The sequence below is a fragment of the Ceratina calcarata genome, unplaced genomic scaffold (assembly GCF_001652005.2).
Source record: "Ceratina calcarata isolate Rehan_Ccalc_2016 unplaced genomic scaffold, ASM165200v1 scaffold97.2, whole genome shotgun sequence".
Taxonomy (NCBI): domain Eukaryota; kingdom Metazoa; phylum Arthropoda; class Insecta; order Hymenoptera; family Apidae; genus Ceratina; species Ceratina calcarata.
The window spans coordinates 1084506-1107629 of NW_017181113.1; the positions used below are offsets into that span (position 1 = coordinate 1084506).

The following is a 23124-nucleotide window of genomic DNA, read 5'->3' on the forward strand; positions in this document are numbered from 1 at the left end:
GCAGAGAGCAGCTTAAACGGGACAAACAGGGGGAGGGTCTGACGGAAGAGGAGCGATCGGAACGACGCCGGCATACCTATATCTCGGGATCGAAATGAATTCCGTCCGCGGCGTGGCACGGCTCACCGGTAGTCTCGTCGAGGCGAAAAATCACTTAGCCGAAGATCTTATCACCCCGGCGCTTGGCACTCGTCGATGAGACGCGGGAGGCACGGAGTTCAGTTCGTCTGGCACGGATTCGCTTCTTTTCCGAACGATAAGAATCCGATTTCCACGAGACGCAGCCAGAAAGGACACGATGCCTTCCTTCCTTCCTCACGGCAGAAAACCCTTATCGAATCCCCGATAAAATGCCGCAAGCTTCCTACCCTATCCCGGCACGGCGCGGCGCGGCTCGCCGTCCCCGGCTCAAGCTGAATCGGGTCGCGTCTCTGGGAAACATTCGTGGAATTCACCCTCGCTTCGATTACACTCAGCTTAACTGGGAAAAGATTCGAGAATCTGAATTCCTCCGCAAAGTCGATCCACTGCCGACACTGCTTTGTTTCGTTAATTACCGTTCAACGGTGCGCCTGCACAATCTTCCGGATTCCGCTGTTTCACCGATTCGCATCAGTAAAAATACCTACGCGAAAAAGGAAATTTCTCTACTCTCCATTTTCCATTACAATACCTCGGCAAGTTTAATCCGGTTTATCAACGAAAATAATTCTTATCCCTCTCATTGAAGTTTCATTAAACAATTTCAATCTCGTCGTTCGACCTACGCACCAAAGTGGATATCCGGCGAGATTCTAACGAGTTCCGTTCCGCTTTGAGAGGCTCGCAAGTATGCGCGCATTGTTCTGTTAAATCTCAAACGACGACGTAGTAAATATTCGTTAATGTTACAGATATTGCTGCGTGAATCATCGGCGAGGGGTAACCGTAAATTAAAACTAGTTAACGATTACCGTAAATCGTATGGTATCTCTCGTTTGGCTCGTTCGCCGGTTTTTGTATACATTGAGTCGAAGCCAAACCGTTGTTCCTCAGTTCACGGTTCTTCGAGCGGCGTATGCATTATGCGTTTCGCCGGTGAAATTACTGACATTAGAGGCCAGTAACCATCGAGTACGTTTAATAAAATTGCGTTAAACTAGGATAACACATTTAAATTGCATTATAAGCGACATAACCCGCGTTGCGCGGCTATTTTTCGCTTTAAAAACGGCGTCAAAATATTTTTCATACTTCTCATCGTAAATATATTAAGATCGCCTCATTTTTCATCCCCGTTTTTAGTCTCTCGTGCACAAACAGGAAAGCTCGGGCTGGGTAATATCGCGCGGAGGATAAAAATTTTCGCCGCCTTTGGTGGCTCGGTGGCAGGTACGAAGGTGTCCCTCTCTCTCTCTCTCTCTCTCTCTCTCTCTCTCCCTCCCGTCCTCTCCCTCGCCGCTTTTCTCTCTCCGTCCTCCGTTCCTTTCCATTCACGAGGCTGTGTTTGTCGAGTAGTTTGCCTCGTACACGAGTAAAACCGACGAGAGGCCAGGAAGAACGCGAAGGCTGCCATCTTGGCTCGTTAGATACGGACGACGCGTACCTACCCGTTTCAAGATGACACGGGCGGGGTCCCTGACCAGACCGAGCCTCAAAATTAGGCGCCGATGTTGTACACGGGGCGCACCCTTCTCCTCCGGGGTCGTCCTGTTACCCGCGCTGCGGTCTACCGTATGGAAACTCGATACTCGTGTATAATGAACGTGCCGAGCTATTTCGAAACGACGTATATAATTCGGATGACGCGTTCTTAAAACGCTTCAAAGCACTCTGACCGCGACTCCCCCTTCGGACATTGAGTCCTCTCATCGAAAGTATAGCGACCGTAGCACAATGACCTGAACGGAACACTCGTGAAAGTGGCCCGCCCTAAACTGACCATTAACCTCGCTCCTCTCTTCGGTTCATAGGTACGAATTTATTATCGCCAACGAGCTGCTACGAAGTAGCAGTAACTTTCCTCGCTGACTCGCTCCTTTTTACGATAACCTTCGTGCAACTTTTAATTAATATCGAAATCTAAATTGAATCTGTGTTCTTCATTAATTTAAATTCGTTCTTTTACAACGAAGATGCTCGCGATTAAGGACGGGTTGAAGGCTCGCACACGGCTCGCGATTAAGCCCCGCGTTTAAAACGTGAAACACTGATATTAGAGACGGGATTAGAAGTGAAAATGAGTTAGCAGCGTGCATGAAAAATCGTGTTTAACGTCGATATAAATTTCCTTGATAGTCCCATCCCAACCTGTTTCATTCCTCCTGCGTACAGCCTTAACTTTTGTTAAGGATGATTTGAGTTCACCATTTATAACCCTCATGAATATAAAGTCGGCGAGTACGAGCTAATAAATGAACCACCGGGTATTTTTTTTTATCGCCCTCAAAGGACCTTTAACGTCGAATGATTAGCGGCCTAAAAATGGACGTGCATCCGCGTGCAATTTTTTTTTTTTCTTAAATCGCTGGCCGTCTGGAGGAAACCGCACCCAATCGTGAGAGAAAGTTAAGAGCGCCTACACGGCCTCTAACGATTGAATTATTTGGCCGCGCTACAATTTAGTTTATCGCTATTCCCCTCGATTTTTTATTTAACGGCGCGGTAGCAGTTTTAATCGTCGTAAAAATAAATAGTTTACGAGCAGCGGCAAGTTAGTATATAATACATCGCACGTTTATGATGGAGTAAATTTTCCCAGAGCCGATCAGATGTCAAAATTTACATGCACGAACGTTCCGATTCGCCAATTGCCAGAGCCGCAGTACTCATAAATTGACACGCAATAACAGTATATCTATCTGATTTTGTATAAAAATACCGTAGAACTGTTGCACGGAGCGCAGAAGGGTCGCTCATTGATCCTCGGCGAGCTCAGGCACACCGGCTGCGGCCTAGGAGATTTGAACGCCTAGTTTTTCGTGTCTTCCATCAACGAACCGGAGCGGAGACGAGCCGACGTTGTAAGAGAGAGAGAAGAAACCGGTCTCTCGGGCGACGGCCGAGAGCATGTCGCGCTCGTTTGGTGTGCTCGTAACGTCGAGGAATGCGAAATGTAATTATAGAAGTCTTGTGCCGGAGGGGTCAATCCCCAATTGAACTCCAATTCACAACGAGTCCGCCGGCTGTGCGCGTCGCGCCGCGTGAAGACGCCAGCCGGGCGACGACGACGACGCCTAGCGCGTCTCGTCGCCGACGACATCGTTCGACAAACTGAATTTGGTCAAGTTTAACGTCGTCGGGCACGTACGTACATACGATCACATACTGCTGTACTCATTCGCGTCGCAACGCCTCGGCGAACTGCCGGCTGGACGGACGATCGCTTATGTACGTCTATGCGCGCGTGCACCGACGTGTATGTACTTGGCGAGGCTGTAAATGTACGGACGATGCCGCCGACTGTAAAACGGTAGCCAACTCCGGGAGCGCGGGACTTCATCTAGGCAACATCGTAATAGCCGAAAATCGGTGCTTTGAGCGCTCGAACATCTTTGACCCCGGCAGACGCTACCCCGAGAGAGAGTTTCACTCAAGTTTAACGTCGAAATGGAGTTCTTCGTAGCTACCGGACAAAGTGCATCCTCAGATAGATAGATATATATATGTATATGTATGTATGGTATATCTATGTATGTACATAGGCACTGTATCAACTGCGAGAAGGTGCACGCCATATCGAGTCCACGGTCTTCAAATAGAAGCCAAGTTTCAATGGAATGCGAAGTCAATTTATCCTTTGTATGTCCTGCCACTACCGATCGACTGACCCTTTTAAGGTTATACGTCGTTTGTCCCGGACAAATTCCACTTGGATGTACTCGAATAAGAAAGCCATCTTTCAACGTGATTCCGTCCTCTGGAAAGTGTTCCCTATAGATGACTGATAGTAATTGATCGTGAAATACCTGATACGAGGTAACTTGATACACGGTACAAGTCGCCCTTTCATCTTCCATTTATGAAAATATTTTATATCCGATAATCGCGTTTTATAGATTTATCGGTTTTATATCTGTTTCAATCGCGGAGTGGCTCGCTCTAACGAGGCGTAATAAATCTTCGTAAAATCACATCAACTACGGCGCCTCTTAAAATGATATTAGCGTGGCATTATTTCATTATGCATTAAAAAGTAAGAGGTACAAAAGGAAAGCGAAGATCTTCAGATTCTCTTCAAATGACTCTGAATTCATTTGATTCATCCTTATAATTTAGAATGAAAAAAGTCCTTGATTAAAAGCAATAAGACGTATTCTGAAAGCGGGATTGCATCTTCGCCAGGTTTAATCATCATATCAAATTCAATTTTCTCCAAGCTGTTACGGTTAATCCGTTTACTTGATTTCACGAGAAAAGAGAAATAGGTATTACCGGTGCTCGTTTAACGAACACCAGCGTGGAATCTTATCACACATTCAGAATCTATTCTTCACTCCTTCACTTGCAGATTTTTAACAATGGACCTACTGACATTTATTTTAATAAACTGTAATTACATTTTTCATATTTTAGTAGAATTTACTGTTGGCATTGGTAATTCAATTTCGCGCCAGCTTAAATAATAATAATTGCCAAACTTTACCGAACAAACGTGTCCTCTATTTTTTATAAAAAAATGTAAAAACAGTTCGATTTTACAATTGAATATTATGAACACTGCGCGTGAGTTTGTTCACTGTTTATAAGTAAAGCAATTTCGTCATGGTAATTAGGAGAAAAAAGAGTAGGACCACGTATTTACACTGTCCGGGGACGACTGTATCACGACGAGGCGAGACGAGGTGCGAACAAAAGGGGAAAGCAAAGGCGAATATGGAAGAAACTTGGAGTTCCGTGGCCGATCGATAGTCAACCTGGATCTCGGCACGATAGTGTCGAGGAGGAGGTTCCAAAATAAAGTGTCGGCAATATAACCCATCCTGGTAGGGAGCCGGGCTTAAAGCCTGGGAGCTTAGCTTGCGAATGATCTTCGGCGACCTTATCTCGCTCGTCGATATATTCGTGCACGCACACCCACGCGGGTCTACCAAATGGCTACGGCCTACGGGAGTCTAAACTCGCTATCCCCTTCTCCCTCTCTCTCTCTCTCTCTCTCTCTCTCTCTCTCTCTCTCTCTCTCTTTGCGTTTTCCCCTTTCGCCTTCTACGGGATAACCCGAGAACTCAACGACGAGTTAGCAATCCTGCAAATAGCGAGTTTGAGATTCCGCGAAGGAAACGTCTAATTGGGGGTGAATCTTGATTACCTCGTACGAGCTGAAGATAATCAGAGAGAATCGAGGAACTGGTTCACGAGAAGCGAACGAGACGCCCAAGAAAATTGCTTTTCTATAGATTCAATAGGAAAGACTCGCAGAAAATCGGGTCTACTCGGAGTACAACTAAACGTCATTACGTCGTACTCTATCTAGTTAAAAGAGTGAAACTGGAGAGGGGAAAAAAGTTTGGCTTTAATTACTTGTTAAAAATTGCAGAAACATAGAAGTTGCAGGAAGGTCGTATACACTGGAACGTTTGAAACTTTTTGATAAAGTGTACAGTTACTCGACTTTGATTGGAACTACCAGATAAGTATCCAAGCGATAAAAGCGAGGAGACGCTGTTGTCGCTGCTCGCAGTAAAAATGAACGCGAGGTCTTACCTTTTCGTAACTCATTTAAGGATGTATTGGCTATACAGTCAATCCGAAAAGTTTATGTACCTTAGAAAAACGCATTTCCTATAATTAAAAAGAAATCAGACGTCGGAAGAATAATGCTAATAATAAATAGCTACGTGCTAAAAAGTATAGAAGGAAATATCCAATTAAGTATTGACGCTGATGAAAAATTTTTGTTGTTGTTTATTATTAGCAATGTTCTTCCGACGTCTGATTTCTTTTTAAAAAATGCGTTTCTAAAGTGCATAAACATTTGGGATTGACTGTATTGCCAATATATCCTTAAGAACCGTGTAGTAGTAAAATTTTGTTTCCATCACTATTTTATTGCGTCCGCGATACGCGAGCATTGGAAAAAGCGGTAAAAAAGTAGTAATTCGATTTCAGGTGCGGGTGGCGCCGAACGGAGAACGATTTGTTTATTTATACACGCCACAATTCGTTCGGTGAAGGGGAACAAATAGCGAGCATCTGTGACGATCAGACGGATGCAGAAGCTCGTATACACCGCGGGGACCATACGTATATGCGGAAAGTGGAAACGGTGGGTGGTTTCGCATCTTCGGCGCGAGGGGGGTGGCGCGACGAGAATCCGCCGGTGGCACGTAAGTATTGGTACCATTCCTTCTTTTCCACCTTTCAGCCGCCCCTTTTCATTTCTTCCTTCCTTCCTTCCTTCCTCCGCATATTGCGTCTTTCCCATCTTGCGACACATTTATTTTCGTCGTAACGCGTTCAGACGATGCGCTACGCGAGCGAGAAAACGGAGCGTTGTTGGTAAAACCATGGGCAAAGGCGAGGGTAGAGCGACGAGAGAAGAAAAAAAAATACGTTTCATTCGTTTGATCGTTTGTTCGTTCGTCCGCCAGACGTCTGATCTGCCGCTCAGGAATGGCAATATACCGCGCTGTTACGTCGACCTTCGTGATTCTCACGGAATTCACTTAAATTAAATCCGTCTACAGCATGGAAATGCTGTACGCGTCGAGTGGAAAGTGCGAGATTAAAACTCGCTATAGCCCGGTGCCGCCGTCCGCGCCGTGACGAACGCGTAGTTACCAACTTTACACACGAGGAGGAAAGTGTACCGTAAACAACGGTCAATTTCAGCGAGTGAATTTAACAAATTAAAATTCGCCCCGGAATTCTTCGCGTCGTACACCTCGAATTTAAACGCAAGACGCGATGCTTTAGTAAAAATTTAACACACGATCGTTGCAGACATACGATTTCGAGTCCCCTGAATAAAGTTTCATCGTGGAACGGGAGGGGAAAGCAATTTAAATAAATTCGTTTCCTTACAGTCTGTATATTTTTGCATATTACGCAGGTCGTCTGCTTTGTTGTACATTTAAATTTCCCGAAAATACATGCAGATCCACGGTCCGCTAATTAGCTCGGCTGGCGAATGCTTGTTCCACTTAATCGTTCCACGCGCCTGATAGAAGAGTTTAGATCCCGTTCTCCGATTACGTCGCCGAGTTCGTTCTTCATGGTTCCTTCGAAACGCGATTGCCCCAGCCGCGGGTAACTCTCGGTTACACGATAGGACCGCGTGTACACCGCGAAGACGTCGCGAACTTTTCCTCACTTAACTTTGCTAATGACCTCTCGCGACGTAACGACGGGACCTGACGTTCCATACATTACATCGCGGCGGGTGAACCCCGGGTGTTTCACGATGGAAACGCCGCCGCGCCGCACCGGCGACAGGGTGGATCGGGGTGGAGTCAAGTTGCGACACTCGTTATTCAGTCGCAGTTGAAACAAACCTCTCGAGAATCCACCCTACGCGAGCGTGACGTAAACACTAATGAATTTTTCTTCTCATTTAACATCGATACAATACTCGATCCGCGGCGAACGGATTACAAAGGCAAACGAGTCGTACGGACCGACGGCCGGAATTCTACAATTAAATACTACCTACAACACGGGGCTTTGTCGAATACAAAAAGATAAGTGCTCTCATCTTGCTCGTTTATAAAATTGATGAACGTTCATCGACCACGCAATACGTCCACTTCAACAATCTTCCTGGATACATAATATAATTGTCAGCTTGTTTCTCCCACTGAAACCGATTGACTGGTCGAGTTTAATCGAAATCCAAAAAGACACTCGAAGTTTTATGAGGAAAATTTAATTTATATGTCGTCGTTAATCACGAATTCAGAAAGAAACGAATCGCCTTGACGCGATGCCTATCATGTTTAATATCAGGCAACGAACAACGACTAGGGAAGCGCGTTTTAATTGAATATTTCCATGTTCCTGACGCCGTTCGATCGTGACACGTCGATAGCCGCGGCGGAGAATCTGATAGCAGTTATCTTATAAACACGACGCATGCAGCAATTCATGTGCATGCACATGCACTCGGTAACGAGATAGGGAGAAGTTGAGCATTGACGGTGAAGCACGAATCACGGCGCAACAGCGGAGTGGAATCTATGTCGAGATCGCCGCTCCGGTAGCCTCGCCGAGTTTTGATAAAATAAACGAGTATACGTAATCGCGAAATCAAATTATCCTCGAACCCCGAATTTTTGTTTTATCTTCAGCTTTCGAATAGGGTCAAGCTAAATCGAACGGGGAAATGGAACGAGAACTAAATTGGTGGAATCCTTTTTTAAAACGGTAGAAGGAACAAGGGAATAAAGAGGGAGCTACACTGAAGTGTAATGAAAGTAAGGAGCGTGTGAACACGAGGAGAGAAACGCGAGAAGGTGAGTATAAAGGGGATATAAAAGGAATTAAGCATGCGAAACAAAGAGTAAAACGGAATCGTATTGGAACGAGGCTAATCCGGTTGGAAAGGGCGAGAGGAGCGTTGAAAAAGGTGAGGGAGAAAAACTGGATCCGAGTGACCAGCAGATACCAGGCGGGCGATAAGGCGGTACGGCACCGTCTCAATGTCGACGACGACGATTGCCGGTGAATGACGAGCGTCATTAGTTCGTCGACATTGTCAATGGATTCATTGCTGCCCATTACGACGTCAAATCCTCTTGTACGATAATCTAGCGATAATGAGAGCTCGTTAAAGACGAGCGGAGTAACGGGGCGTGTACCGGTGTCGCGAGGGATCGATGCTTGGTACACGTGGCACTCCACCTTTTCTATATTTCTCCTCCCTTTCAATTTTTCTTCCCGTTAACTCCCCCCGCTTCGCTCCGCCGTCGTCCACCCGGATCGTTTAGAGAATTCATTTTCTCCTATTTTCATTTCTCCTCAGCTAACGTTTCTCGATTCGTCCATACAATACAGGAAACCCGAGGAAACGTAATTCGCGTGGCGAACTTTTGTGTTGCCATTGTCAATCTGAACGAGTGAGTTTCTCGTTCTATTCTACGGAGATTATTACTACGAACGGCGAATCGATCGGCTCCGTCGGACTTATTAGAAATTTATCGTACTCGCAGATTATCGCATGAATAAACGCTATCGAAAAAATATGTAATCATCGTTTTAATATCGCACCGAAAATATTTGCATTCGTGATTGATATTCGCGTGGCGCTTCCCGATTAACGGCCAGCCCGTTTTAGGATATTCGATTACGGGAAAGTCGTCCGCGAATGGAAATTAAAAACAATTTTCCCGCGATGTGATATCGCAGGTACCTTCGGGGAAAGGGTGAGCTCGCGGTGCACGCGGACCCAGTTCCCTTTTAAAGATTCGCGGTAATTGGACGCCGCTTTAAACGCAAATGGAGGCGTACAAAGGTCGACGGCGAATGCGAGTACGTGGAAAATGAGGCTCGCACGTACGTGTGGACGCGAATCAGTAGGCAGTTGGAAAAGAGCGTTCGGGCGCCTTTTAACCTCGACCGATTCACACGTCGTTACATCTCGCCCTTTATTCGCAATTTACTTCCGTGCCACATCGATCTCAACCGATCGTGTCAAATCCGTGAGACGACGATGATGAGGGGATACACCTTGGCAGCCAGGAAGCCCCTTTGTCTTCATTCGCGTGGAATGGAAACAAGTAGCGCGACGAGGCGAGCTTTTTAAGCGCGCCCGGTCACAGCCTCATCGATTCGAGGACGAAGCCGGGAGCCCGGAGTTCTAATGGATGGAACGAATCGCCCCGCATTACAGTTTACACAACTTTCCCCGTCACTTTTTTTACCGTTTTACATTTTTCTTCCAACCGCCTAGCGTATATCGCCGATATATCTTTTACCACCGGCCGGAACGATGAAAAAACTAATGACTAATCCAGCCGGAATCATTCTCGAACCCGCCACTGACATAATTGGTTACACGTGTTTCATTTGAAAAACCTAGCCGACAGATATTTTTAGTCGCTTCGTAACATTTTTTTATGAGTCAGAATTCCGAAACGAAATTCCAGAGTATAGATTTAAAACGAAAGCTCCGACTATGAAAAATCATCTTTTAAATTTCGACAGGAAACATGAAGTCATTGGTTTGCCAATAATTGAACAACGTGTAGTTAAAAAAGAACAACACAGCAATCGATGCGATTTGTCAACGACCCTTACCACGAGGGCAAACATTAAAATCACGTTTTTCGGTGACGATTTATGGCAATTTTTCGGGGTCTCGTTTTACGAGCGTATTCGTAATTTCCTATAGGGAGAGACTGCGGCGGGCGTGCCGAGCGATGTGCGGTCCGTTTGTAAAAAACGTCTATTGATTTATCTCGGCGGACCCAACAAAGAAATCCGATTGTCCGGCACGATGCGTCGAGGCAAAAACCAAAAAAATCCTCGCCTGTGTACGCACAAGCGTGCGGATCATTTTGTAGCAAGCGATTTATAGCGAGACGAGCTGTGCGGAACGCAAATTGGCCGACAGCCGTCGAGGACGAGAGAAAACTGAAACCGCGCGGCACTCGAATCTCGGAGACCGTCCAGTGCTCCTCTCGTAGCTACCCAACGTTCCCGAAACTGAATTACCTCCGCAGTAGTACTAGTTCGAAGGATAGTTTTGTCCCGTTCGACTATCGAGCGGCCGAGAATACCAGTTTCGGCGCAATTAATCACGTTAAGCTCATCTCCCGACGACCGCCGACGCGCGGCGGCGGCGGCGGCAGCGGTGGCGGCGGCGCACGGAGTGTGACGTGAAAACGCATTTTCCGCACCGGATCTATCACGGGCCACTGTTTTTCACTGCAGATTGACGAATCGTCGGCCAACTTGTACGAATAATAAATATACCGCGATAATGGATCGACGCGTTCCCCTATTGTTTACGATACATTAAATTCTTCGGCCGGGTATAAATCATTGCCGGCGACGGGATCGACGTATAAATCTCGCAAATGTGCATTTCACAGCTCGGTAATGTTCACCGAGCTCTCATATATTTTCCAATATTTCATCGTTTCATCGAACCTCCGTATATCGGACAATGTTGTTCCTTTGACAGGGAGCACGCGCTGGGGAGAGGAGCGCGTTTCGACCTAATATTTCGAAAACCTTTGCTATCGACCGACCGTTCTTTTATTACCTCGGCCCGATTGGTATGTAGTCGGAAGCGGACACCAAATTAGATCCTGCCTACTCTTAATTATTACCTGCCGTGGGTAGAACTCCTCTGAGATCGTTTCGCAGTAACTTGTTCGGCTCTGTGCCGGTAAATCACGAAAGGCACGCAGAGAATCTGCGGATAGGGAGCGCGGCTTTATTCCATTCGTTAATCCTGAAGAGGAACTGTCAAACAAGTTTTCATTGAGCTACCTACGCACCCAATCTCGTACATCTGCATAGTGCGTGCGCGTACACACGCGCAGCCACGATTCCGACATTCCGGCATGGCGAACATCTCTCGGGTTCCGCCGTTCGAAAGCGTTTTACTCAACGACCGCGCGGTAGGAGCGAGTTCCGCGAACAATGACCGCAGCCGGATGAGTTGGCGAGCGATCGAAGGAGAAACGTCGTGAAATAAGTTTCGCTCGGCTGTGTATCGGATGCTTACACTTCACGGAAGACACTCTCAAGAGGAGGCGACACGGTTTGCATACGTTGCTCCGTCTGATTATAAAGCTTCGCCGTTCGTTACGTCCGTCGCCGTACGGAGCTTTTACCCTTGTAGCTTTTCGTCGGGAACGCGTGAACGCGAGGCAAATTTATTAGCCTCGGCGACCCGGGGTATACGTGAGTATGCGAACGGTCCAACGGATCGAATGACCGACCCGTGGTTTAGTACGTACGGTGATCGGACGCCGTGAAAAATCCTTCGTGAATAGATAACAACAGTGATACCTTCTGATATTCTCAGATTCGATATCGGTCCTCGAAAATTGGACGTATCGGAGATCGATTTCCGCGGACAAAAATATTAACTTGGGAACGCGGGGACTCGGGTATGCACGGGTTCGACATACTCCTCGATAGCGCGGCGGCGGTAACAGGACTTCACGGCTGGCGAGTAACAGTCAAGTCGGATAACAATTGATCTCGTGTAACCATAGAAACGATCTCTCGTTATTGAAGATCGACGACGTGGACGGATTTGAACGGTCCATTACACGTCAGAGCTTGTCAGTATGTAGGTACGCGGCAGCGCCGTCACGAGTTCCCATTGCTGTGCATCGTCGCTATCTGTCGACGAGAAACTGTTATGCCTTGAGGATCGGCGGGCAGACAACACATGGCAGAGAGCACGGGATAGATATTTGCACGTAGATGCCAAACTCTTCGGAAATGCGGTCAGGAGGAAATATTTTGTTTCCTTTCGACGATACTGTTGTATATTCCGTCATATCGTAAATGTAGACACGTAGATTAATAAGGTCGTTCACCTTTTTTTTTAACTATTTAGCATTCCTTCGGGAACTGTGTGTAATATTCAGTACCTTGAAGACTTATTTCCAACTGGCTTTAGTCTCAACGATCGTTTCTATTTCATTACTTCTTCTTTTTCTTATAAATGTCTGGATCTCGTTTATAGAATCTCTGAATATTTTCATAATTCCAATACTCTGAAAATACTTTAGTGCTTTCTCGTTAGACCAACTCTAGAATATTGCCCCACGGTCTAGTCCATGTCATAAAACTCAAATAAAATAAAATATATTTACTGTCAACCACTCTTCTGTATAAATCATTTATGTATTTAATGTATTTTATTTATAAGAAATGTTATACCAGACCTGTGTACAGATATTTATAGAATATGATATATGAGACCTTTATAGAATTAACTTTGTAAATTTTTCTGATTTTAATAAATACTAATAATACTAATAATTTTCGTTTTGATGTGACACGGCATATAAATCTCGGTTTTATAAACACAAATATTAATTATAAATAAATAAATATTGTAGTATATTCGTGTGGTCCCTGATTACTTGATATTCTTCCCCGATGCGAGATCGTGCAATCATGAAATTCACGGAAGTTTGCGTCGAAACGCGGAATCAACGAATCTTTGTTGCCCCCGAAGAAGAAGCTGCTTACGTACGTTTTTACGGAACGCTGAGCGTACGGTGAAGAGACTTTCGACCCGCGGAGGCTAGACGTACACGGAAGAAAAATTATTCTTGCCGCACGTGTAATTCGCGTACCCGTGAAACGAAACGCTGATATTAACCATCGAATCGGTTTTTCCGAGCGTCCTAACTGGGACGAGCTCGGCAATATTATATGTTTAAATCTAATATCTATTTACGATTCGTGAAAATGACGCATATTAACGTCCCGTCCGTGCGGCCACTTTCGCATGTTGGAATTGTGATTGTAATTACCGGCAGGTATTTGCGGAGCGTGGCATTAGCCGCGTATTCACAGTTTTAATTAAACTTAATACGGAATGTAATATTCGTAATATCGAGCATTGTTGGGTAACATGTGTGGCGTGTGTCATTAAAAGTCAGTGCTGCGACATTAATTACCGAGCAAATATAGAAGAAAATCACGGGAACGTACATAAAAACGAAATACGTTTTTCAACCAATACTAGTTAATTAGCTCGAACGGTAATAAACACTGTACTAGAACGAGGTTTAATTTCGTTACGCTGTACCAACCAGTAAATGAGGGCATTAAAAGGATAAAAGAGGCGAGCGAGGAGGGCGCGAGAATTGGAGAAGTTAAAAATCTGGATTGAAAAATAATCAAGAGCGCGGCGCGTCCCATTACCCGTTCGATTAAGCGGCGAGGGCGATCGAACGGGGCGGAGCCGTCCTCGAACGGAGCCCGGCGTTGATCTTGGATTTGGATTAGTTTGCACTGGTCTCAAATTCGTTATCGGGGAATCGCGGGTACTTGTCCGCCGGAACGTGATTCATTCGACAATTTCGGTACACGGGATACACGCGCCCGGTACATTGCTCGGCGCGATGTACGTACTTCCGCACAGCGCCGCACCCCCGGCGCACAAGTCCCGATGCATTCGAATCCAATCAGACGGGAAATAGGTCCGCAGCTCTCTCGTTCCTTCGCCCTCGCCTCATCGTTCGGTCGCGCTCGATTTTCGCGAACGATTCATCTCTAATTATGCGACGCGAGGCGACGGTGCCTGGCCCGATAACTGCGATCGAACGTATCGTTCGATACATCGGCTCTCCTCCCGCCGCGGATCCATCGATATTCCGCGCGGACAAGGAAAAAAAAAAAAAAAACGACGAAGCCACACGGGATCCTATCACACCTTCATTAACATGCATACCGATTCTGTCGATTGATCAAAAACGGGCACACACCATCTTTGTCAACCGGTGCTTGCAACGTTCGCGTCGCGTTTTAATATACCGTACGCCGAACGTAATTAATCGCGAGCTCCGCGTGCACGTAGGAAGAAATTGCGAGCATTAAATGTAATTTAAAACGGAGTAGTACTCTCGATTGCCGCGATGAAATACGCCTGCTTTATGAGCATTCTACGACGATAAAGTACTTTTCGCTTTATGACGTTTATTAACGGTCTCGGGAGGAAGATGTACGGCACATTTCGCGTTACGAGTTACGATTTAAATTAGATTCTTGGCTGCGCCGTCGTCGTTCGCCTGTTTTCATTCCGTAGAACTTTAATGCGGCGTCAAAACAGTGTTTGTACCTTTGGACGTTTTGTATCCGCGACGGTGAAACTTTTAATCACGAGCACGATTCGAATATAACTTAACATCGTGTGTACCCAGAACGGTTATTCTTTTTTAATCCTCCGGGGTCGTGAATTTTCATTCCGCGCTATCTAACCGCATTATCCTACCCAACGATCGAGGCGGACTACTTTCGTTCGCGAATCGTGTATCTAACAAGGGAAGAAAGCACCGTGGATCGGCCGTCGTAAGTGCACACGAATAAGCCGTTTCGACTAATTAAACGACATTTAAGCGAGCGGAAGGCCGCCGGGTAAGCATTGAAACGTAACGACCGCTCGCGATTCATGCAAATTCAACCACTTCCGAGCCAGGCATTTCCACCGCTACCCGCGCGCTTCGACAGCCTCGCCGCCTCTCCCTCTTACATACACGTTTTTCTTCCTTTCCACTCTCTTTCTCTCTCGCCCGTTTCCTATTTCATCTTTCGAAACCCTTTCATTTGAATTCCACTTCTTCCAGTTTACTCGCTTCTCTTTGTACACCCTTTCGTCCCCCGCCCGCCATCCACCACCCTTTTTTATATTTGCTTTCTTTATTGATCTTTATACTCTCTTCCGATCGTTTGTCTTCCTGCGTTCGCCCCGTTTATTTTTATTAAAGGCGCTCCTCTTTTGTCCCGCGCTCCTCGGTTCTCTTCTTCGATCTACTTTTACAGCTTGATGGGGGCGTGAGTTCGTGTAAATCTCTCTGAGAGGGTGCGAACGCAAACACAGTAAATATATGTTACATTGCACGGCGGTCAACCTCAAACTAACCCGGTGCACCGGCACGAGTGGCTACAAAGCTTCTGGTCTACTTAACCCTGGGAACACCTCGGCGACGGAGCAAGTCGTCTCGAATAACATCCGAGTTAACCGTGGCCCCATTGATCAACCGAACTTGTCGATACGAACGGGTAATAGAATCTATTGTTCCATTCCTCTGTACGTATGCATTCCGACGGCTGAGGAATTGCAACATTTGTTGATTAATTGTACATGGATTAAAATACAGGTGGCTGATGTAACTTAAGGTTGAATAAAAACAGTGACAAAGCATTGCAACTTTCAGTTATTAAATATTAAATTTGTAAATAATTGGAAAAATGTAAAAAAACGATGCCATTGAAAGAGTTATTAAATATTGAACTGTTTTATTGAATGGTAATTAAAATTTTAATCTCATTTATGAAAAACATTTATGCAACAATTTCTTACTTATTTATAATTGTTGATTGATGTTTTTAAAAAATACAAAATTGACGTAATATTAGTTTTATCCAGATTGAAGACAGATAATAATTGTAGACAACGTAAATAGATGCAAGTCAGATAATCCTATCAAACATTTATTAGAAAATTTCTACGTGACTTAAAACAACACGTTGAACAATTCTATGAGCCTTACTTGTCTGAGAATATCGTTTTCTCTAAAAGTTCGTCGCTTCAAATGTTACACAGCTTTTAATAGGAAATTCTTGAACTTTTGACACGTACGACCTTAACAAAAATCGATAGCTGAACGGAAATTAAGATGCAGGTGTGTTTGTGTTCTCCCCCCCTTCGAAAAACAGGATTAACAAAGTTCACGCTGCGAACTGTTCAATTTTTCTTTGCGCATAAGTTTAGATGTAGGACGACAAGGAAATGGTTGACCTATCGATGAGAAAAGGATTTGCAAAGTGAGAAACAAAGGCAGCCGCTCTTCTGTACACGTATAGTTGGCTATAAGTTTCGTCGATAAGAGGAAAGATTCTTCAGCGTAAAGTTCTAAGCGGCTGCACCGTTGACGCACGTGCACCAATCGTAAATCGCACCTCGTTCCTGAAAAGTTCCGAATGCAACATTCAATTTGTTGCGGCTCTCCCCCCATTCTATCTCTCCCCGCATTATAGCAATGTCCCCATAAAGCCCTCCCTGTAATGCAACTTCGCGATTTCCACTATTTCACGGAATTCATTGGGACGAGCCATCGAACTCATTACCATTCGACGCAACCGATAAAAGCCGACGATGAATCGTCACACCGATCGACGTGGGGGAGAAAAAAAAAAAAAAGGATCGAACGTTCACAATTTTCATTTTTATTTCACTCGGCAACCCGTAATTCCCCCGGCTCGTTCGATAACCATAATTCTTCGAGTTGGAGTATTAGAAATTCCTACGAATTCCGAGGATTCGTTCAAAGAAGCAAACAAATGGCTCCGAATTAGGCGAGGCAGCAGATCTGTCCGCTTTCGAAGGTACGCAAGCGAAGGCGTTTCCTTGATAAAAACTTTACAGCACCCATCAATTTCCCGCGGCAAGCGAGAAACGCACCGCGCCTCTACCCCCACACAAATAGTAATTCACTTCTCGTTAAATCAAAGCGGTCTGCCCATTAGTTAGCCAACGATGCTACGGGCTTCCTTCCATAATTCCATATTCTGCATGTAGGAATACAAAACACGTTTTCTTACTTAGAAAGTGGAAAGAAACAATGTAAAGTAAATGTCTCAATATTTTATATTGCCTTAAAATCATCGAAAAACGAGCCAGTCAGTAGAAATTGAGACCTGTTTGCACAAATTACGACTCTTTTAGCTTTGGAGGGTTTATTAAATTACGTATCATGGATGCGAGTCACAGGGAATGACCTCCGAACCCTTTCTATCCAACCACTGATTTATCAATTGTCACCGTGCGCGTATAGTAATCTATTTATCGTTATATTTATCATCGACGCGACCCTCTTTATTGTGGCTTGACAGCTACGAAATCGGGGCAAGGATCGGAAACTATTCGTCAGCGGCTCGCGAAGAGTCGAGGTTTATAGTGTAACGGCGCATAGCTCTGGAGTTACCGGCTGGCAGAATGTGTTATAGGGAAAGGGAGAGTACAAGGGAGGGAATAGATATGCCACGGTACAAGGGAGGGAAAAGATTTATGATGCTCGTGCGTCAGCTCGCACATCTCAATTTCGGGATGCCGCGAGTCAGGAGCCACGTCGACGACGACGACGACGACGGCGGCGTAGGCTCCCTTTTGTTGCTACCGGAGACGACCGGTAGAGAACGGGACGATAAGAAAGAAGATGGTACAAAGAAAAGAGGGGGAAAAAAGGTGATTCGAGATAGGGATCGGATTGAGCGAGGAGGCAGGAAAAGCGGCGTGCACCTTTTGTCCGTCCTCCCCTTTCGCATTAACCGCCCAGAATCCTTCCGGTTATGAACAAGCGTTTTTAATTAACAAAAGTCAGATCGCCGCGTTTGACTTTCACGTCCTCGATATAACGTGGCGTTCGAGTCCGGTCTGTTTGAACAGATCGGTCAGTGGTACAATATTTGTTTGGGGAATGTGGATGATGGAAAGCAATTAGATAGCAGCAGTTAATACTCGAGGAATGAGACGAAAGGATCTGTGTTCTTACGCTACCGCCAGAGTCACCGAAGCTGAAGTTTTGACGATAGTTCGCGGCTGTCTCAGCAGCATTCAAATTGGGCGTGATAATTGAAAGCGTTATTGAGAAATAAGGCCGATTTCCGACGCGAACTTCCATTCATAATCGATGTTCATAACTTCGTAGGCAATATTAGTCTGGGTGCCGTAATTCTCAGTAACTACCGTGTTAAAGTTACATTTATCGATGGTAAACTTCCTTTTCCGAGTTCGATAGTTTCGCAGCAACTCCGTCACGGCCCGGGGAGTCGTCCTAAGTAAATTGTTCGTCCGCGCACCCGTCTCCCGTTTCAAATTCATTCGCCGGAAAACAACCGTTGTCTCCTTTCCCATAGAGAAACAGTCTCCTCCTTTTGGCACGGTGTCCGCGTTGCAGGACGACCAGAAAAAGAAAGATGCTCATGAATAGACCGCGGATTTTTATACAAAACCTCTGTGATACCAATTTAAATAATGAAACGTAAATCAAGATTTTTTTTACCGCTCCCAAAACGTTCTTTATATTTTCAGCGGATCAAGTTTTTCTATGAATGCAAACAAAAATCCGCGGTCTGCTCATGAATATTCAAACGGAGGAGCAGGAGGATCGAACTGGATGGAAAACAACCGTTTGATACCTCGCAAGGTAGGTAGATATTATTAAAACGCTTGCGTCGCAGCGTCCCTTTTTAAATATTTACCAACGCGAGCAATATTATTTTTTGTTTATTACGACGACGAAGGAACCGTATAATCGCTTTTACACATTACGCTTTAACAAGAGAATTTAATATCTCGTTCATTTTTAAACAGGAAATTTGTAACGGAATTGAAAATAACAGAAGTTTCGATTGAACGCGTTGCGGACCATTCCGAGATATCTCGCTTTTCTTTGACGGGTCAAATAAAGTGAGTAACGATAAAAGATAAATCGCGTTACAAAACGCGTGATAACTTCAGCTAACGATTTTGATCTACGATAGGATTTTGTAAATTTCATCTCCGAACGAGTTACCATTCTTGAAATTAAAATGCCATCGATTATGCTTGTCCATCCACCGATTAGACGGATTCATCGCCGATGCAGTGCACATTACGCGATCGTTGATAACAGCCATTAACCAGATCGTCGAACGTAAGTCGCATTGTCGCACAGCTCCGCGATCTCTTCGTAGAAAGAATGCCGAATCGCGAAAACGGAGGAGTGCCAGCGCTGCGTACGTTTCGAAACTCGCAATGACATTTTAGTTAACGTTCAATCACGCATAATGAAAATTTCATGCGATTCGACTAATAACAGAGTTCAGATTCTATCAACACACAGTATGCATTTAAATATAATAACGAAACCATTACAAGGAAGAAGATGAATGATCTTGCCGAACGTTAAAATTGAAAATCATCTTGTTTCAATCATTAGAAACAGAACTCGTGGATTAAAACCGACGATGTATCTCGAAAGGTATTTTGAGTACGGGTTTTGTTCCGACTAGAGTACCATGAATTTCCGAATGGCACATGAAAAGCTAAAAAATGTTGTTTCCGGCTGAAAGCGACTCTATGCTCGACTCCCTATTTTTCTCCGTGTCCCGTTTAATGGAATAGCCCCGAAAACATGAGATATGACCCGGACAAAATCGAAAATCGAAAGGAGAACACGAAGATACATCGTTTCGACGGATATAACTGAATCAAGCACTTCTATTTTGTAGCCGAAGTAGCGTGCGCGATAAATCGGCACTCTTTTTACGGTGAATATTCGCCAAGTTCGAATCGTTGGACGCCGCAAGTTCATTCGAAGCAGCTCCGTTCTCCATATAGAGTGCAAAGAATGATCTTAAGAAAGAAGACACGACGCTCCTCTCGAGTATTCTCCAACAGCGAAATTCTCAAGATCGCACATCCTTTGTCCGAGGGCCGAAGGTGCTCCATCCAAAGACAAAGCACCCGACTCTCTTTCTTTTTTATACGCGTGCCATCCCCTCGGATAACATGCACGTATATGCGCATACCACGAGAGGGTACATACACGCGTCCACGTGATTACAATTCAACAAGGCCTCAGTACGAAAGTTATACGAATTCGAGTTTCGCCTGGTTTTTCTCGCGTCGGAAAGCGGTAACAACAAGAAGCCCTCGCAGGCGAGCAATACCAAGTTCTCTCATTAATGTTTAAATTGTTTTCATGTTCATTATAAACAATTCGCCTTGTGACCCGTCGGGTGTGACTGAATACAATAAAACTGCGTCTAAATCGAAAGTATTCAACTCGATATTTCAGTGGAATAAGAATTTTCTTATAAATTATTATTCCACGAATTTTGTATAATAATCGAATCCTGACGTACAATAGAATTTGCACATTCGTTTTCTCCTTATTTCCGGTTTAGGCGCACTTTTTCGCGGCCAATTAGAAATCACCTATTAGGTGCTCAGTCACTCACTGGAGGGTCACTAAGTATTCCTACCGTGACTATGATTTATCGAAACGTATCGCTATATTACTATTACTATTATACTTGTTATTATTACTACTATTAATAAAACGTACTTATGCGTTTGGAAAACGATCTCTCCTTATTATAAGCTACGACTGCTCCGTCTGACATTTAGACCGCTGAAGATAACGTTAGAGGAAAAGAAATTTTAATCCCCAAGGGACTTACCCGGTGGACATTTGCACTCGGATGCGACGTCTCGCTTGAACCGAATTCCGTTCGAATGCAGATAATTCTGTTCGATGTAGATCCTCTGCGTGTCTAGCTGTTGCTGAACCTCCCTCTTGAACCTCGTGATATGGTCCGGCATTTCTTGTAGCTGCAACCTGGCCTCCAAACTGGCGATCCGCGATTCCAATCCCAGTTCCCTGTACATCAGCAAACCGGACACGGCGAGGCTGCTAATACAGAGGGCGCACATCGCCCAATTGACTATTGCCCACCGGCAGCGTTCCTTCCGGAATTTCCTCGGCATCGATGTCTCGAGGGAGCCCATTCCCGGCGACGGCCAGTCGGCCGCCGTGTCGGACTCCATGTTGCTCACAACAGGATCGACACGCGCTCGCTTCGATTTCGTGCACGCAGCGCGTTAAGCGCGCGTCATAACCCAGCCGACGACCACGGTCGCCGATATACGTCCTGACACGACAATCACGGATAAACGCGATATAATGGAGTAACCACGCGAGCCTTACAGACTGTGCGGCGTCATCGTCCATCTGGAATGCATCTCGCGCTCGCTCTCCCGCTCTTGCCCGTTCCTATTGCTTACCTCTCCTTCTTACGACCGCGTATACTCCCGTTCCTTCCTTTACCGTTCTGCGAGCCACGCGTTCTCCTATAACTCTCCTCCTCGCGATACCTGCCGCGTACGCGTATACGCACGCACGCACGGTTTACCTACGTGCCCGTGCTGTACCTTCGGCGAACGCACACGCGCTCTTTCTCCTTTTATCCCTCCCTCTCTTGAACGGGTAATCGACGTTCCCAGTTTGACCGCACACCACTGACGTTGGTAAACAACGAGTCCGGTGTCACCAACTAGAAACTATCGGCGAACTGTTTCGAGTACTGGTGGAAAACCGCGCGCCCGTTTCAAATGTTCGTAAACAGCAATGACAGCGTCTCTCTGCCGGGCTCGGTACGCCGCGAACGGATCACCATGCATACGTACATGTACCGTCTAGCCGCGCGCCGTGTTGCTCCTTTATGAACCTTCTATTTCCGTCTATCTTGCTCTCCGAACCTCTTGTACTTCCTGTTGCCGCTGCCGCTGCGAATCGAGCATCACCCGGCGCTGTCGCATCGCGGTTTCTGCCGCTGGCTCGGCTTGCGCACTTTCTAACACTCCCGTTAAATACGCGATTCGGGAAAATCGAGGATTCGAACACACGAATATATATGTATATATATTATCTACCTCGCCTTCGTACGGCCGGGCCTTTTCTTTTCCTACGACACACGCTGCGCTCCGCGGGCTAGCTGGCAAGACAGGATAGAACGGAGCGGCGACGGTACTCGACCGGTCGTCAAAAACTATAAAATCGACCTCGGATCCTATTGGAAATCGGCCGGATTCCGTCTGCGACCAACTGCGGATCACGCGTATTCAATCGGGGTAACAACACTGTCGAGGTGGTTCGATTTATTGGGCGAGTGGGAAAAAGGTGCCAAAATACCGCGAATACGAAGCTCACAGCGTGGCATTCGCAGTACGACTGGATGTGGTGGGGCGACGCTTTGCCGAGGGCCGAGGGTTCGTCGCTTCGGAGATATTCGTGGAGATTCGGCCGTCTTCGAGGCTCCGACTCATCCACCGGCTGCCGGACGCGTGGAGGACGATCGCTCGACCTAACGTCCACTTCCATTCGCACTGATTCGACCCTGCTTCCCTTGCCCTTCCATTTACCCCTCCGATGCGACCCTTCGCCACTCGAATGGATTTCGCTGCTGGATCTACTATCTTTTTGTTTTGCCTCTTCCTTTCCTTTCCGTTCCTTTCCTTCGTCCCCCCCGTCTCCTCGCGTTACCCGTTCCGATTGCACATCGTCGCCGGGACACATACGCGAAATTGCTTCAACTTGTTTAACGTTCAACCCTTTTGCTCTCCGACGACCGTGCACGAGGTGCGACGAGAACCAACGCGGGTATTGATGACGGTTAATGAAGCGCGAGAATATCAATCCCTTCGCGTACTGTATATAATTCGGGACAGAATTCGCTGGCTGTCAAATCAGTTCATATTGCCCGTGGACGATGATACGTGTGATTTCCTAAATTTGAATTTATGCGTTTGATAGCAAAACTTTGATACCCGATTATGTCAACTCGGCAATTCGTACTAATGCAGCGGATGAACATTTCGATTAATTATAATGAAACGTATGATTATCTAAACATTATCATTTCGAGCCTGGCGTTACTTGTTTCCAATATATTGATTTCATTTCG

At 45.7% G+C, this 23124-nt stretch overlaps 1 protein-coding gene across 16 annotated transcripts in view; it reads right to left on the minus strand.

Moving 5' to 3' along the window:
• LOC108631876 (collagen alpha chain CG42342) overlaps positions 1–22411 on the minus strand; it is an 82534-nt gene extending 60123 nt beyond the window's left edge. For 14 of the 16 annotated variants that reach the window (XM_026819230.1, XM_026819226.1, XM_026819224.1 and 11 more), the window contains exon 1: positions 20842–22411. In XM_026819230.1, coding sequence (XP_026675031.1) covers positions 20842–21208 — 367 coding nt within the window. In that variant the 5' untranslated portion in view covers positions 21209–22411. The remainder of the gene's footprint in view (positions 1–20841) is intronic. The other 2 variants (XM_026819221.1, XM_026819220.1) reach the window with 2 other exon arrangements.
• Between the last annotated feature and the right edge of the window lie 713 nt (positions 22412–23124).